Genomic DNA, 16,113 nt, shown 5'->3' on the forward strand with positions numbered 1-16,113 from the left:
TAAAAATGAGGGGGACAAAAAATCTATGAAAAGTTCCCACTTTCCTAGTTGTTAATGGTCACAGTTTTCAACATAATGTGCAGGTATCTTGTCTTGGGTTTCATGCCTTCCACTCATATGGAATGCGCTGACACTTTGGCCCCACTAACTGAGGATCGCCGTCGGCATGCCGATCAAAGGGGCATGCTGCCTTTTCTTATTCTTCATATCTTTGGTATCAGAGGGCTGATGTGAGTCAGTGGTTTGTAATTTTCACAAAACCATGATTTTATCAAGGCTTCTATCGGGTAGTTTCTTAAATGAAATGTTTCTCTCATCCCTCCTAGCAATGCGTCTTTATCCAATTCCTCCATTTTGGTAGCTGTTTGCAGAGCTCTGATGCATGCACCAATGTAATCGGTGTACCAGGAAATAGTGCATTGACAAAGGTTCTGCTTTGTTTGGAATGCGATTGAAATGCATTAATGTTTTGATGTATCATTTTTTGTAATTAATTTTTAATAATGAATGCATGAAAGTCCCATGCAACACACATCCCCTTTAACACATTACACAATTTGGAGCGTAAAATTAGAAAAGGTTCCTGTTAAACAGTTTTCAGCTCTTCCTTAAAGCACTTTTTGCCAGTGTTGGTTAATGAAAGGAATCTTTGTGAAATGAGAAGCACTTGATATGATTAATTTTTTTTCATATCTTCAAATCAAAAAATGGACTTGGTTTGTTGCTATGAAATGTTCTCCGAAAGAGTGCTGGTGAAATAACTGAAGGAGATAATGGTCATCCCGAGTTATCTAATCCCAAGTAACAAACTATAATATGTTCATGAGAAACCAAAAGTAATGACAAAATTCTGGGTAAACTAAATAATGACCATGTTAGCATTGTAGTTCGTTGGCCAATTCATTCAGTCTGTCTGTTTTTCCAGCGTTTGATCTTGTAGTAATGAAGTAATCACCCTTTATAATTATATTTGTAATGAGCCCAGTGAACAATCGGTTGCTTACATCAAAATACCCCAAGGATCAAGAATTGTAGAAAACTTAATGCACCACATTTCTTGTCTCATTGAAATTAGCCCTCCCTCAAATAAGTGAGTCCCCTCCGCCCATCGCGTCCATATAATGCTGGGCCAATGGCAAGTCTGGCTAGCCACACCCACTACTTAATTGTGTCTCGAGAGCACACTATTCACCACGGCTCTGCCTTGGTTCAAAACCAACCATTCAATCAGTCGTTTACTTGCTTTGAAGTGTGCAACATCACTCTTGTGCGGCGGAAGTCAAAAAATGGCGCACAGGAGAGATGATAGTTTGTTTTAATCATCCAGCATTAAATCAGTTTTAAATAACCAGAAACATGAAAACAAGTTATTAAAACCTCAGCACCCGACGGCATTGGAAGCATTTATTTCAAAATATGTCGATTATTTTCTGCGAGGTCACATCAGCTCTTCGCTGATTGGTTCCTTCGAAGTGTCTGTTTGCTCAGGTTTTCCCCGCCTCAGAAATGCGCTTGATGCGACTCCCCACCAGACCCAATCGCTGCTAGTACAGGGTTGAGTCTGGCTTGCCAGGCTAGTGTCTGGAATTAATGACTATGACAACCAGCAGAGCCTGCGCATTGAGACTACAAAGACTTTGCAGGTTGTCCCGTCCGTCATCATTGTGTATGCGTAATAGCGATCTGGATCTCCTTGGCAAATGTGTGTGTAACAGCAAGCTGGATCCCGCCGATGGTTTGGTCGTCTCCTCTTCCGCATTGCTCAGCTGGCTGAATTCCGTCCTCTTGCCGGCAAGCATGCACTTTGGCAGGCTGTTTGGTTCTGCAAAAGCAGTTGCCCGTGTGCAAAAAATAAATCTATTAACTGAATGTCTGTAAAGACAATAAAACCCTTTCCACTCATGGAGGCAGAAGTTCATGGTGTGTGCAGTATGTTTTTTGGAATGTTCTCATGACAAAGAGAAGCATAGCGTTTTGTCAATTTTATACGTGGCGGTAAAGAAGGTTAACAACGGTGATGCATCGAGCATACCTGCATCGCCTTTGCGTGGACATGATGTAGGCAAGTCACTTAGATTTTATTGAATGAATGAATAATTTATTTTCTTCATGACTTCCTATGGGGAAATGTATTACTGAAATACAAACAAAATGGAGGTCAACCATTATCCTGGAAAAGAGTGTGTTCTGTCTCACAGGTTCCACTCTGGGTTTTTGTTTTTTTTATTCCAGGTGCCCATTCATGTGGTACCTTTTCCTGAAAAGGCGCTAATTGTACAGATTGTCAATTCAATTGATTGTGATCATTTTTATTTGAATGTGCTGCTGGTTAGCATCAGCAGAATCTCCACAAGCGTGTGAGTTAAAAAACATCTGCTGTCAGATGTCTCATTTACTTTCACATGAACAAATTGTGTTTTTAGCACTGCCCCCGTTCCTGTACATTCTCTGTAGCAGCTGGTTCAGCCCATGCTGTTGAGTTAAGGAGGCGAGTGGAAGAAGGGATGGGGATAAAAGAAAGTAAGTGATAGGAAAAAAAGAGAGAGTAGATCTGTTGATTTACCAAAAGCCTCGTCCAGTCTTCCCTCCCACCCGTCCTTCTTTCTCCTCATCTCTGTTCCTTACTGTATTCCAACCCCTCCCTCCTTCCCCAACACCCCCACCCTCTCTTGACTTGATGGTCCAGCTCCAGAAACAGGAAGAAGCCGCAGCTCTATAAATAGAGAACTGCTCAGCCAAGAACCACACACACACACAAACACTATTTCCCCTCTGTCTTTCCTCATTTTCCTTCTCTCCGTCTTCCAGCCGCTGTGTTTCTACTTACTCTCCTTACTCTCCTTATCCTTTGACTTGCACATTAGAAAACATTAACATAACCATCAATGTCACACTGCTTCTTTAAAATGTTCAATTTCTAGCTCATCGTTGTTTTTTCGGTGAGGGGTTGTAGATGGGTGGGGGGAAAGAGAGGGTTAAAACAGTGATGTTGTTCTTTGGCCACCATGTCTGTGCATCGGGTCAGTAGTTTTCTCACTCTTTGCACATAAACTCACATAAAAGAACTGACTGGATTAGAAAGGACAATAGTGTGTTGTTTTGATACTTAACCCCAATTTGTGTAGGTGCCGTTCACCCCCTTTTTTTTATCCAACAACAGTGTTTTCATGCAATTGTTGTTTGTAAAACACCCTCTTCATTGCCTCCTCTATAGTTCAGTATTCAAGGATTGTCTTAACCCATAGCACAAAGATCAGACAACATTTTAAATGACAAGGACTTCCATTTGAATTGTGTCAAAATCAAAATGGAATGCGTTCATTTAAAGGGACTTTCACTTTGTAGTTATTGTACCTACATTTTGGGTCTCTGGAGATGCTCTCCATCAATTGTGTGGATCAATCAATCAAGCAATCGATCAATCAATCAATCAATCAATCAAAACCAATCAAAAACAGGTAAAACTTTTGTTGTGTGCCTATTTCTGAAAGTGTCTCTGAGCTCTTTAATCTGACCCCACCTCAAGTTTTTTGGGCCATTCCTGACTACACCTATTGCCAGCCTCTGCTTACCAACACCTTCTGGAATTTTGGCCAAGTTTTTGGTGCGGGGTCCTGGAGGCTATTTGAACTTGGCGATGTGTGAAGATCCGTGACAATAATTGACAATGCCTAACTAACGCCTTATTGATGACGCTGTGCCTATATAAGAGAGAATGCAATCAACCCTTTAGGGGGCACATTGTTAGACTTTAACTAGTGGTGGCTTTGCACAAGCGTGATTCTGGAATGCTGCGTGCTCTGGAGCGAGTCTCAGAATCCCCAGAAGTCTCCATCAAAGGGTTCCTGGATTTGTTGCTTGTCACTTTTTGGAAAAGTAGTCACTACAGAGGTGAGAACCACCACCCAAAACTGACAAGTTTCAACCGGAGTGTAACAATTGGTTAAGTGTGCTGCAATTCTTTATCACATTTTGATAGAAGAATGGATTTTTTATTAAAAGGGTTACTTCACCAATATAGCAATTTTCAGCAGTAAAACGTTAATATTTGGTCTATAATAAATTTAATAGCCATTCTTTTTCATGTACAATTAACACCTTTAAAAACGCATTTTCCCATTTGGTGTCAACTGAAAAGGACATCACGTGCTCAGTGATCAGGTAACAACCAATTACGGCTCATGTGACGTTCACAAGCTGAGCCGTATTTGGTTGTTACCTGAACCCTGAGTATACTTGGACAATATATTAACTTTTTACTGCTGAAAATTGCAAAATTAGTCAAGTTTAAGGTACCTGTGGATTGTTTTGACATATGCAAACATTTTAATCAGGAGTGTGTACAGTACAGCAGGCATTTTGTCACTCACTCACTCACTCACTCACTCACTCACTCACTCACTCACTCACTCACTCACTCACTCACTCACTCACTCACTCACTCACTCACTCACGATCAGATTGCAGCCAACATTTTCTTTTGTTTCTACTTTCCTCTTGTCACATGTAGCCTTTTCTCCCACTTGCTTTGTTTTTGTCTTCAGGCCATACTTTACCGTCCAGTTTACTGATGATTGCGTTCTGATAGAGGAACCGTCTAGTAATACATTGCAAACAGTCTGCAAATAAGGGCACCCCAAAAAATAATATGAAATACTTGAAGGTGCTTCACCACTTTGTCACATCCAACCCTTGGTCTTCCCTTACAAATTCAGCCCCCTTCTTCTGGACTGAGCACCACTCACATAGCACAGATATTCACCACACCAAGTTCCTCTTCAAAAGTGTTGCCAAGAAGCCGCTTGATAGCACTCCTGAGTGGATAGAATTGGATAGCTCCTTTAATGTTCATGTGGTTTTGATGAGAAAAAGATAGATGGAAGAAGATATTTCATACAACCGATTACTCAAACTGCCAGTTTGAATTTCATGGGTCATGGTTCCAGCTTTAAAGAAATGTTTTATTGTCTGTTGAGGGCTAAGAAATTGCACACCAAATGTATGCGGCATGTCTTATATGCTCAATTTAGTGCCTAGTTTACGTCAAATTTTACGTGACTTGTAGCTGATAGCAATCTGCTACATGCACCACATACACGGCTCTACCACAATAATTGTAGTGCAACTGGTGATGAGTGTGCTGCCTTCACAAATGAAAGTACAAATGATGCTTTTTCGGTCTTGGGCTCCACAAAATAGCCTACAACTTCTATATCGTAGTAAAAGTTTTTCCTTCTGACAATGACCAGCTTCATAATGTCAAGGTCTTTCAGTCGCAATCAAGGCAAGGCACGAGTTTCGGTGGCTTGCTCAAGGACACTTCAATAGGATGGATGTTTGTTGATGTGTATTTGTACCGCTGTCCTTGTGCGGAAGGACAGCTTCTTTAAAATCCTCCCTTTTTAGCCTCCTCGTTCACCCACAACCCTGCCCAACTCTTTCTTTTGAGTATTTTTTTCCGGTTCTTTTCGTATGGATGTTTTTATTTGTTACAAATGAATTTCCTCACTAGTCCGACTCATCATCCAAATGGCATTTCTGGCACATGCAGACAGATTTGCCAGGGGTGCAGTTTTCATTGGCCAATTCTTTTTTATACTCCATGACAACTAACTCCAAAATGGCTCAGACATATTGCGCCCCAAGCTACCATGCTTACTAATATGAGCTCTAGTTTAAAGTTGGATTTCAACATTGACTGAGGTATAACAAGATGCCCAGATCTCTCCTCTAACATGTGTATGTGTAGCACACAAATCGGAATTTGTAGATAGTATTGGGGTCGCGGATGTGCGGGAGTCTACCCCAGCAGTCATCGGGCAGTAGGTGGTCCTGAACTGGTTGCCGGCCAATCACAGGGCACACAGAGACGAGCAACCATCCGTATTCCCATTCACACCTACGGGCAATATGGAGTGCTCAATCGGCCTACCAAGCATGATTTTTGGGATGTGGGAGGAAACCAGAGTGCCTGGAGAAAACCCACGCAGGCATGGGGAGAACATGCAAACTCCACACAGGGAGGGCCGGAGGTGGAATCGAACCCACACCCTCCAAACTGCGAGGCGGACATGCTAAGTGCTAACCAGTGCTCCACCGTGCTGCGGTATCAAATATTTCTTGTGCAAAAGTCACTGCTAGCGAGCTGTGGGTATGTGATTTTGTTTGTATATGTGCCTGTGTGTTTGCATTTACGTGTTCACCTGTTGGTTCAAGCCCTGGCTCCTACACAGACTTAGTTAAAGTGTCCTTGACCAAGATCCTGACCCTCTAATTACTCATTATATGGCAATTAGCGTCAAGCGTGGCTACCCCGCCTCTGTGTGTGACATATTGTAAAATCCCCAACTTTTTATCGAATAACATAAAATAGAATGGAGACTTTTCAGCGATCATATTTTTATAGGTTTTACAGTGAACCTTCGCTATTCCCTTAGGAAAAGGAATGAGCTCTGCCATGAACACCGAAAATCGGCGAATAACTGATGCCTCAAACACCCTCCATCCTAGATTAGTTTGTAATGGCTAAGCTTGTGAACATCGTTGAGGTTGGGGATGTAGATCAACCGGTAAATTGAAAGCGTCAGTCGAGAGTCCACAACACTGCAGAAATTGCTCTAATCTTCTTGTCAACACCCCGCCTCATTCTTTCCCTGCTTGTAACCAGGACCCAAAGATACTTAACTGCTCTTCCTGGGGCAGGATCTCTCCCAACCTGGAGCAGGCACTCCACCCTTTTCTGCCTGAAGACCTTGACCTCATACTTGGAGCTAGTGACTCTTATCCCAGCCATTTCATACCTGGCAATGAATCGCTCCAAGCGAGTTGCAGATCATGTTTTGATGAAGGTAACAGAACCATATCATCTGCAGAAATCCGAGACGTAATAGCCCACCAAACTGGACATCTTCGATATCCTCGGCTGCGTGAGGTAGCCAGAGGAACACACACATTATCTCTTCAGGCTGTGCCCCATGGGTGGAGGGCCAGACACTGGGTGCTTGCCATCAAGCCTTTTCTCCGGGCCTGTCTCCAGAGGGGGGGCCCTGGTGACCTGTGTCCTGACAAAGGAAATTGTTTTCCAAAGCCATTCTATTTCATGGGTTGGGGTTTCTCACCTAGAACCTGTTTGCCATGGGTGCTGTGGGGGTACAACCCTAGACAACTTGCCCCCTAGAATCATTAGGGCACCCCTCAACACCACCACCACCATGATAAGGTGACAGCTCAGGGCACAGAGTATAAATCCAGGTTAAGTATCTCAATATCACTTCTATGCTGGACTATGTGGACTGTGTTCATGTTGATATTTATCAATATTTGGGGGCCTATACAGAGAAAAGTCTCAACCCTTAGGAATCAACAGGGAGCAAGACTCACACTGCGATGTCATCACAGCCAACCACCCACATAGACAGGCAAGACAAAAAGGAGGAAGAAGTTAAGCAGAATTCATGCTCAGAGACTGAAGCCTGAGGTGAACGATGAGGTCAGACGCAGAGAGGGTTCACAATGGCAGAGCAGTCCAAGGAATCGTTCTGGAGAATTTTGCATGGAAGTGTGAAGAACAATCTGGCAATGAGAAAGTGCACAGAAGAAGCTCAAATAGTAGCTCCATTGCTGGTCTGGAGCACCTGTATGCTGTAATGAGGTGAGAGTGGCTGGCTGGCATAGTGAAGCAGTGGTGGGGTGAGTGGAAAGTGGATCGCAAATAGACAAAAAACGGAGCACGACTGTGACAGGAGTATTTTCTTCCAAGACACTCATTTAGTTTCAGGATTTATTTGCTTGTTTTTGTATGGATTAATTGAAGCCACACATAGCACATGGTAATCATGGACCAGTCCACGAATCGTCAAAATCCATGTATAATTGACACCTATTATAAATGCGTCCTTCTTATTACTTACACCACTGTTTGAGCATTTACCTCGAAAAGCAAGGAGCAAGAAGTTCAGAATTTGAGTATGCAGGTTGATTACACATTTTCATTCTTTAGTGCACTGTCTTGATAGTGAAGAGTGAGGTCTTGGTGTGAAATAAAATGGTAAATGACATGTTTTATAAATATTACACCAGAAGAATACAATAATTACAGTGTGGCAAGATGGAGCAAGTCTAAGGGAGTAGGGGAGATGGAGAGGTAGAAGGAAGAGCCGGGTGGCAAAAGGAGGAGGAGGAAGTAGGATGTAGCACACAAAGGCAGCAGAGCAGAAGCAGCAGTTGCTATAACAACAGCACCTTAGTGGTTCCATCTCTGTGTTTCCTCTCTGTCTCTGATCACCCTCTCAGCGTCTGCTCCCTGCTGTCATTTGGCTCGCTGTTCCTTTCTCCCCTGCCCTCTCTCTTCACTCATCTTTGTGTTCTTATAACATTTCCACTTGACGGAAGAAGACCACCATCCTGAGAAATAAATCCCTTCTTCCTTGTGCATGTAAACCCTTTACATACACTTTTGTCTGGTTTTGTCATTCTCTCTCTGGCAGCAAGTAAAAGAGTCACCAGGTGATTATGTCAAAGGAACCGAGACAGAGGAGGGGCACACTGCTACCTTTTCTCTCGACTGCCATTTGTGTCTTAAATCCTCCTGTCGTTTCATTTTGCCTTTATTTGTCAGATCTAGCCAAGTATCCAGCTTGGTTAAACGACTTCTAATACCTTGATTAGTTTGTCTTTTCTTCACTTGTTGCTCACGTGTTTGGTCATTCCTCTCCACCCAGGTCTTTTTCATGCTATTTACTGTCGAGTGAATAGTTATGAGAATGACAATGAATTTTCGCTTCATTTGCTGTTCAAGAGATGTGTATTACTGTCAATTATGGATATAATTAGGAAACAACATGGTTGAACTTAGATAGTCGAACTACCGACTACGGCACATTAATCCAACGTGTCTAAATCAATTTTTAAGCGACATTTTAACATAGTTGGTGTCATAAAGGTGTAACAATAAAAATATAGTATAATGTTAAAAATAAAAAGACACTTGTGAGGATAAGCGGTTAGGAAGATTAACGAGTGTCACACATTTCCCTTTTTTTCCATTTTGTCCCAAAGGTTTGAAAAAAAAAAGTTCACTGCTTTGAATGTGAGTCAGTTTACTTCACCTTAGTCTTCTTTATTTCTCAAATTCATGTTCTCTTTACACCCCATGTTGAGGTACTTTCTTTCTTTTAAACCGGCACTAAAAAGACAAAGAAAAAGCAAAACACTTCTAGAGGCATCCTTGCTTGACTCTACCAATAAGAGCTGAACATCTCATGTGGGCTTGAATAATGACTAATTAAAATGAAATTAATATTTAATGAATTGATAATTAAATTAATAATTTAATTTAAATTAATTCAGATGTAATGTCTAATTTGAAGTCTGTGTGACTTTACAGATCGATTTCCATCAAAATTTTGTATCCTGTTCCACATTTAAAATGCGTACATTTCTTACACTCACATTTGTGCGGGCAAGATAGCATGTGGATCGAAAAGTTCTAAGCAGAGCTGAAGTTCAGTACTCTATTTTTTTTTTTTTTTTTGTTACTGGGTGCATATACAGAAACCCTGTGCGTCCTTGCTTACATTTTTCTGTGTGGGTGGGTGCCGTCCCTCACGCCAGCGGAATAATTATGGCAGTTTTTATAGGTGGGCTTTGAAAGTCAAGTCTGTTATTATCAACATCAGTCACAGGCATTTAAGGAAATCTTGGAACACACCCCTCACATGTCTATCGCTTCACGAACGCCCAAACAACCATATTTGCTTGCAAAATCAAAGTCTGTGTGTTGGAGACTTCAATTATTTAAACCCATTGAGTGAAGGATTTTACACATGCTCACGCTTTGTTGGCTGTTCACTAGCAGATGCGTTTACCTGAGATCTTCCTCTTACTACGACACAACGAGATCAACCCTCACGTGCTTTTTTTAGCTTGCGATATCAATACCTCTTGAATATATACATAGATAAGTCTAATATCATGGAAATAATTAGGCTGATTGTCAGCGGTGAAAGACCCACACAGCCCTCTTCACCGCCTCTTCAATCACAAGTTCTCTCTTGATGAAATAGAATGTGAGTGTGATAAATGACACTAAATGCAGGTAGTTTCAAATACCAGCTGTTGTATTCAAAACTGAAATCACAAATTTTGACAGGTGGGATAAGTGGTTCGCACAGCCGCCTTACAGTTTGACTTATTTTGGAAACATGCGTTTGTGGTCTCTTTGTTTGCACATGCTAACATGGAGTTTGTCTGGTTACCCCTGTTTGCTCCTATTACAAAACAAAATACTTCTTAGCATAATTGAGGAATCCATAGATGTGAATGTGAGTGTGAATCCTTGGTGTAGGTGGTTAGCTTTTCAAGTTACTTATCTTTTTTTTCATGTTTTGCCAGCTCCAGGAGACGGTGAAAAGGAAACTGGACAGCGCAAGATCGCCCCTCAATGGAGACCAGAATGGCATCTGCGATGGTGGCAGCTACTCTCCGACTAGCAAGCGATTACGAAAGGAGGCCTCTGGTGGCTTAGACTCACTAACAGGTTTTCCGAACAATAATAACAACAACCTTCCACCAATTTCTCCACTGCACCACCAATTAGATATCAAGCCCTTACTTAGCGGTCCCAACACTTCCACTGGAAACAGCACAAACAGCAACGGTAATCATGTCGGGCGGCCAGCAGATGAGCTGGGGAAGAACGGTGGCAGTCATCTTTCAGACATGAAGATGAATGGCTCACTTGACTTGGAGGACAGCTTCAGCCTCCTCAAAGACCTGAAACAGGAACCGCTGGATGACGGAGGTGGAATAGAGTCTTCGGATCCCCAATCACTGTCTAATCAGAACAAGCTATTCTCTGACATTAACCTCAATGATCAAGAGTGGCAGGAGCTGATCGATGAGTTGGCCAACACAGTTCCGGAGGATGACATGCACGACCTCTTCAATGAAGACTTTGAAGACAAAAAAGAGGGCGATTTTAGTCGACCGGCAAACAATCAGACTCCAGGCCCACAGGAAGCGGGTGCGAATACGACAGCACCTGTAGGGGGCGCCGTGCCACCGACATCCCTTCCTCCCCCTGCTCAGCCTCCGCAGGGTGGTCCACAGGTGCCTATGGGCTCACCACAGGTCAGTACTACAAAGTTCAAGGGAAAGTGAATCCATCGTTATGTTTCCAAAATAGTAATTCAGTTCGGTCAGTGTGAACCAACAGCCAACAGTGTTTGGTTTCTAAGCCGGTAACAGTTAGAATTGTGATTAACCACTGCGGGTTTGCACATGCATAAACATGCATTTTGTGTGTTGTCGGAGGTTTATCTTCATTGAGATCAATTTGGCACACGTGATGTTATTTGTTAAACCTGAGACAATTTGCACTGGAGGACAAGCGGTGGGGAGGATGGATGGATGGATGGATGGATGGATGGATGGATGGATGGATGGATGGATGGATGGATGGATGGATGGATGGATGGATGGATGGATGGATGGATGGATGGATGATTTGGAGCAGATACGGGGATAAACCCGGCACAAAGCGGTTTCACCATTGCACAGACAAAATGAGCGGCAGTAGGGAAAATTTTTCTGTTCAAGTAAACATTTTGGAACTGCCAACAGAAATTATCCCAACATAATGCAACTTCTGAGCTTCTAAGGACTGACTTGGAGCCAGTCACTAAATGGAGCTAGGCCATGCAAATAATGACAAACCTTCCAGTGGTGCGTTTCCATGCGTCTGGGTCCTTTCAGAAGCTTGTGACAATCAAGCGCTGAACATCAAAGTGGTCATATGAGCCTGCGTGCATTTCTTTACTCAGCCATGCTGGCAGGTTAGTCACGAAAACAGGCCAAGTATTAACAATAAAAAGCAGTGATAAAATCAGCATTTTTCAGCCAACATACTGTACAAGTGAATTCACATCGCACTTCAATGCAAAGGACAGTGTCTCAGCCTCACTCTTAAGTGAATGGGGAAGCAGGCGGCGCTGGTGGGCTCACTCGTGACATCCCCACCGCAGGACAGCGACTCCTTACCAGGAGGAGCCACCCATCCAAACGGCAGTGGTACACTTTGTCTTCTTTTGGTAGACCGTAGAATGCCTGGCCCTTCTTTTGTGTCCTCTCATTGGGCCACTCTGTTGCTCAGTTTCTATGGGGTTTTCTCAAATTTCTTTCATCAACTTCCAGATCTCTATTGGTGGTTGCCTGTCCCAGAACAGTTTTTTGGCCAGACTGTCCCAAGTTCTGAATGCAATTTTATGCAGGATGAACACATATACCGTATTTTCCGCACTATAAGGTGCACCTAAAAACCTTAAATTTTCTAAAAAGCCGACAGTGCGCCTTATAATCAGGTGCGCCTTTATATATGGACCAATATTGAGCCACTACAGCAAGCGTGTCCAAAGTCCGGCCCGCGGGCCAAATGTATATCTTATATATGGACAAAGTTCTAAAATTCATCCATTCATTGAAGGTGCGCCTTATAATCCGCTGCGCCTTATATATGGACAAAGTTCTAAAATGGGCCATTCATTGAAGGTGCGCCTTATAATCCGGTGCGCCTTATGGTGCGGAAAATCCGGTACATATATTCAATTGTCACACACTTGGGGTGAGTTTACCCCAAAACTGCGGGATTTTTACGCTTGTCCTCAAAATTGTTTGCCTCCTCCACTAGCACTTCCAATTCCGCCACTTCACACTTAATTTTGTGTTTGGGTTGCTTTCCCAAATGCTCTACAACGTGTGCACAATTGTTAGGAATTTGTATTTTTGAGAACTAATTTTATAATTGAACAACTACAGTGACTGCAGTCAATCCAGAATGTTAATAAACTTCAATCTGATTCTTTCATAAAGTAAAACTGAGGTTTTGGCTTTCTAAGGAGAAAATCTGTGCGTGCACAATTATTAGGCAACTGTTAGTGTACATAAGTACCCACATCACTTGTTTATTTTCATGTTTAAGTGAGAATAATAATCAAAAAACTCAAAATTTACAAATTTACATTTCAAAAAAAAAGGAAAAAACGAAAATCAGTGACCAATATAGCCACCCTTCTTTTCAATGACAGCCACAAGCCTTCCATTCATGGAGTCTGTCAGTTTCTTGATCTGATAACAATCAACTTTCCATGCTGCAGCATCCACAGCCTCCCAGACACTGTTCAGAGAGGTGTACTCTCTTCCTCCACTGTAAATCTCCCGTTTGAGAAGGGCCCACAAGTTCTCAATAGGGTTTCGGTCAGGTGAGGAAGGGGGCCATGTCATCATTCTTTCATCTCTAAGGTCTTTGTTGGCGAGCCATGCAGTGGAGTACTTCGATGCATGCTCTGGAGCATTGTCCTGCATAAAAACCATGGTCTTCTTGAAAGATGCTGACTTTTTCCTGTACCACTGCTTGAAAAAAAGTGTCTTCTAAAAACTGGCAGTAGGTTTGGGAGTTGAGTTTGAGTCTATCTTCAATCTGAAAAGGTCCAACTAGCTCATCCTTAATAATACCAGCTCATACCAGTACTCCACCTCCACCTTTCTGGAGTCTGAGTCGAAGTGGAGCTCTGGGCCCGACACGGGCCCATCCATCTGGTCCGTCAAGAGTCACTCGTATCTCACCAGTCCATAAAACCTTTGAAAAGTCTGTCTTGAGATATTTCTTAGCCCAGTCTTGACGTTTCAACTTGTGTCTCTTGTTTCGTGGTGGTCGTGTTTCAGCTTTTCTTACCTTGGACATGTCTCTGAGCACAGAACACCTTGTATTTCTGGACACTCCAGGTAGGTTGCAGTTCTGGAATATGACAGCACTGGAGGATAACGGGTTCTAGGTGGCTTCACGTTTGATTCTTCTCAAATCTTTGGCAGTTAATTTACGTCTTTTCTTCTCAACACGTTTCTTGTGACCCTGTTGACCTTATGCACCAAAACGTTTGATGGTTCGGTGATCACGCCGCAATATCTTGGCAATTTCAAGAGTGCTGCATCCCTTTGAAAGACTTTTCACAATTTTTGACTTTTCAGAATCAGTTAAATCTCTTTTTTGGCCCATGTTGCCTAAAGAAAAGACGCTGCCGGATAATTATGCACAGCTTGATATAGGGTGTTGACCTCCTCAGGCCGCACCCTCCCTCGTTACACAAATACACTTCACTTGATATGCTTAAAACCAATACGCCTTCAAGTTTAAACAACCTGAAATTGGAAAATACGCATAAAAATGATAATATGGCCAAAATGCTCACTTGCCCAATAATGGTGCACACGGTGTATGGTGACCAACGCCCTCTTTTAAAAGCAGGATACAAGCTGTTGGGATGTTTTGTGTGCAAAACCATCACCAAGAAATAGGGGTGGGTAAAAAAAACTCGATTCATCACTGCATTGCAATACTTCTTGCAATTCAAAATCGAGGGAGCAATTTCCCCCCACAATTCAATATCGATTCACTCAATCCTCTGAATCGTCAGTCAAATGAAATTGAATCGAATGACTGTGTTCATACGCGAGAACTTCCAACCAACCATACAGTCCATCCATCCATCCATCTTCTTCCGCTTATCCGGGGTCGGGTCGCGGGGGCAGCAGCTTCAGGAGGGACTCCCAGACTTCCCTCTCCCCAGCCACTTCATCTAGCTCATCCCGGGGGATCCCAAGGCGTTCCCAGGCCAGCCGAGAGACATAGTCTCTCCAGCGCGTCCTGGGTCGTCCCCGGGGTCTCCTACCGGTGGGACATGCCCGGAACACCTCCCCAGGGAGGCGTCCAGGAGGCATCCTGATGAGATGCCCGAGCCACCTCATCTGGCTCCTCTCAACGTGGAGGAGTAGCGACTCTACTCCGAGTCTCTCCCGGATGACCGAACTCCTCACCCTATCTCTAAGGGAGAGCCCGGACATCCTGCGGAGAAAACTCATTTCGGCCGCTTGTATCCGGGATCTCGTTCTTTCGGTCACGACCCATAGCTCGTGACCATAGGTGAGGGTAGGAGCGTAAATCGACCGGTAAATTGAGAGCTTTGCCTTTTGGCTCAGCTCTCTCTTTACCACGACGGACCGGTACAGAGTCCGCATTACTGCCGACGCTGCACCGATCCGCCTGTCGATCTCGCGCTCCATCCTCCCCTCACTCGTGAACAAGACCCCAAGATACTTAAACTCCTCCACTTGGGGCAGGATCTCATCCCCGATCCGGAGAGGGCATTCCACCCTTTTCCGATCGAGGACCATGGACTCGGATTTGGAGGTGCTGACCCTCATCCCGACCGCTTCACACTCGGCTGCGAACCGCTCCAGTGAGAGCTGGAGATCACGGCCTGAAGAAGCCAACAGCACCACGTCGTCTGCAAAAAGCAGAGACGCGATGCTGAGGTCCCCAAACCGGACACCCTCAACGCCTCGGCTGCGCCTAGAAATTCTGTCCATAAAAATTATGAACAGAATCGGTGACAAAGGGCAGCCTTGGCGGAGTCCAACCCTCACTGGGAACGAATCCGACTTACTGCCGGAAATGCGGACCACACTCTGGCATCGGTGATACAGGGACCGAACCGCCCTTATCAGTTGGCTCGGTACCCCGTACTCCCGAAGCACCCCCCACAGAACCTCCCGAGGGACACGGTCGAACGCCTTCTCCAAGTCCACAAAACACATGTGGACTGGTTGGGCGAACTCCCATGCACCCTCGAGGATCCTGTTGAGGGTGAAGAGCTGGTCCACTGTTCCACGGCCAGGACGAAAGCCACACTGTTCCTCCTGAATCCGAGGTTCGACCTCCCGACGGACCCTCCTCTCCAGCACCCCTGAATAGACCTTACCAGGGAGGCTGAGGAGTGTAATTCCCCTGTAATTGGAACACACCCTCCGGTCCCTCTTCTTAAAGAGGGGAACCACCACCCCAGTCTGCCAATCCAGAGGCACTGTCCCCGATGTCCACGCGATGCTGTAGAGACGTGTCAGCCATGACAGCCCCACAACATCCAGAGCCCTTAAGAAATCCGGGCGGATCTCATCCACCCCCGGGGCCTTGCCACCGAGGAGTTTTTTAACTACCTCAGTGACTTCAACTCCAGAGATTGGAGAGTCCGCCTCAGAGTCCCCAGGCCCTGCTTCCACAAT

The 16,113-nt window shown here is 44.1% G+C and overlaps 1 protein-coding gene across 1 annotated transcript in view; it reads left to right on the top strand.

Annotated features, from left to right (window-relative positions):
* The window catches only part of maml3 (mastermind-like transcriptional coactivator 3), a 103,143-nt gene that overhangs the window by 42,101 nt on the left and 44,929 nt on the right, over positions 1 to 16,113 (top strand). Inside the window, exon 2 of the mRNA XM_037260062.1 lies at positions 10,393 to 11,130. Within this exon, the coding sequence (XP_037115957.1) occupies positions 10,393 to 11,130 (738 nt within the window). The remainder of the gene's footprint in view (positions 1 to 10,392; positions 11,131 to 16,113) is intronic.

This window comes from Syngnathus acus, chromosome 1 (assembly GCF_901709675.1).
Source record: "Syngnathus acus chromosome 1, fSynAcu1.2, whole genome shotgun sequence".
Classification (NCBI taxonomy): domain Eukaryota; kingdom Metazoa; phylum Chordata; class Actinopteri; order Syngnathiformes; family Syngnathidae; genus Syngnathus; species Syngnathus acus.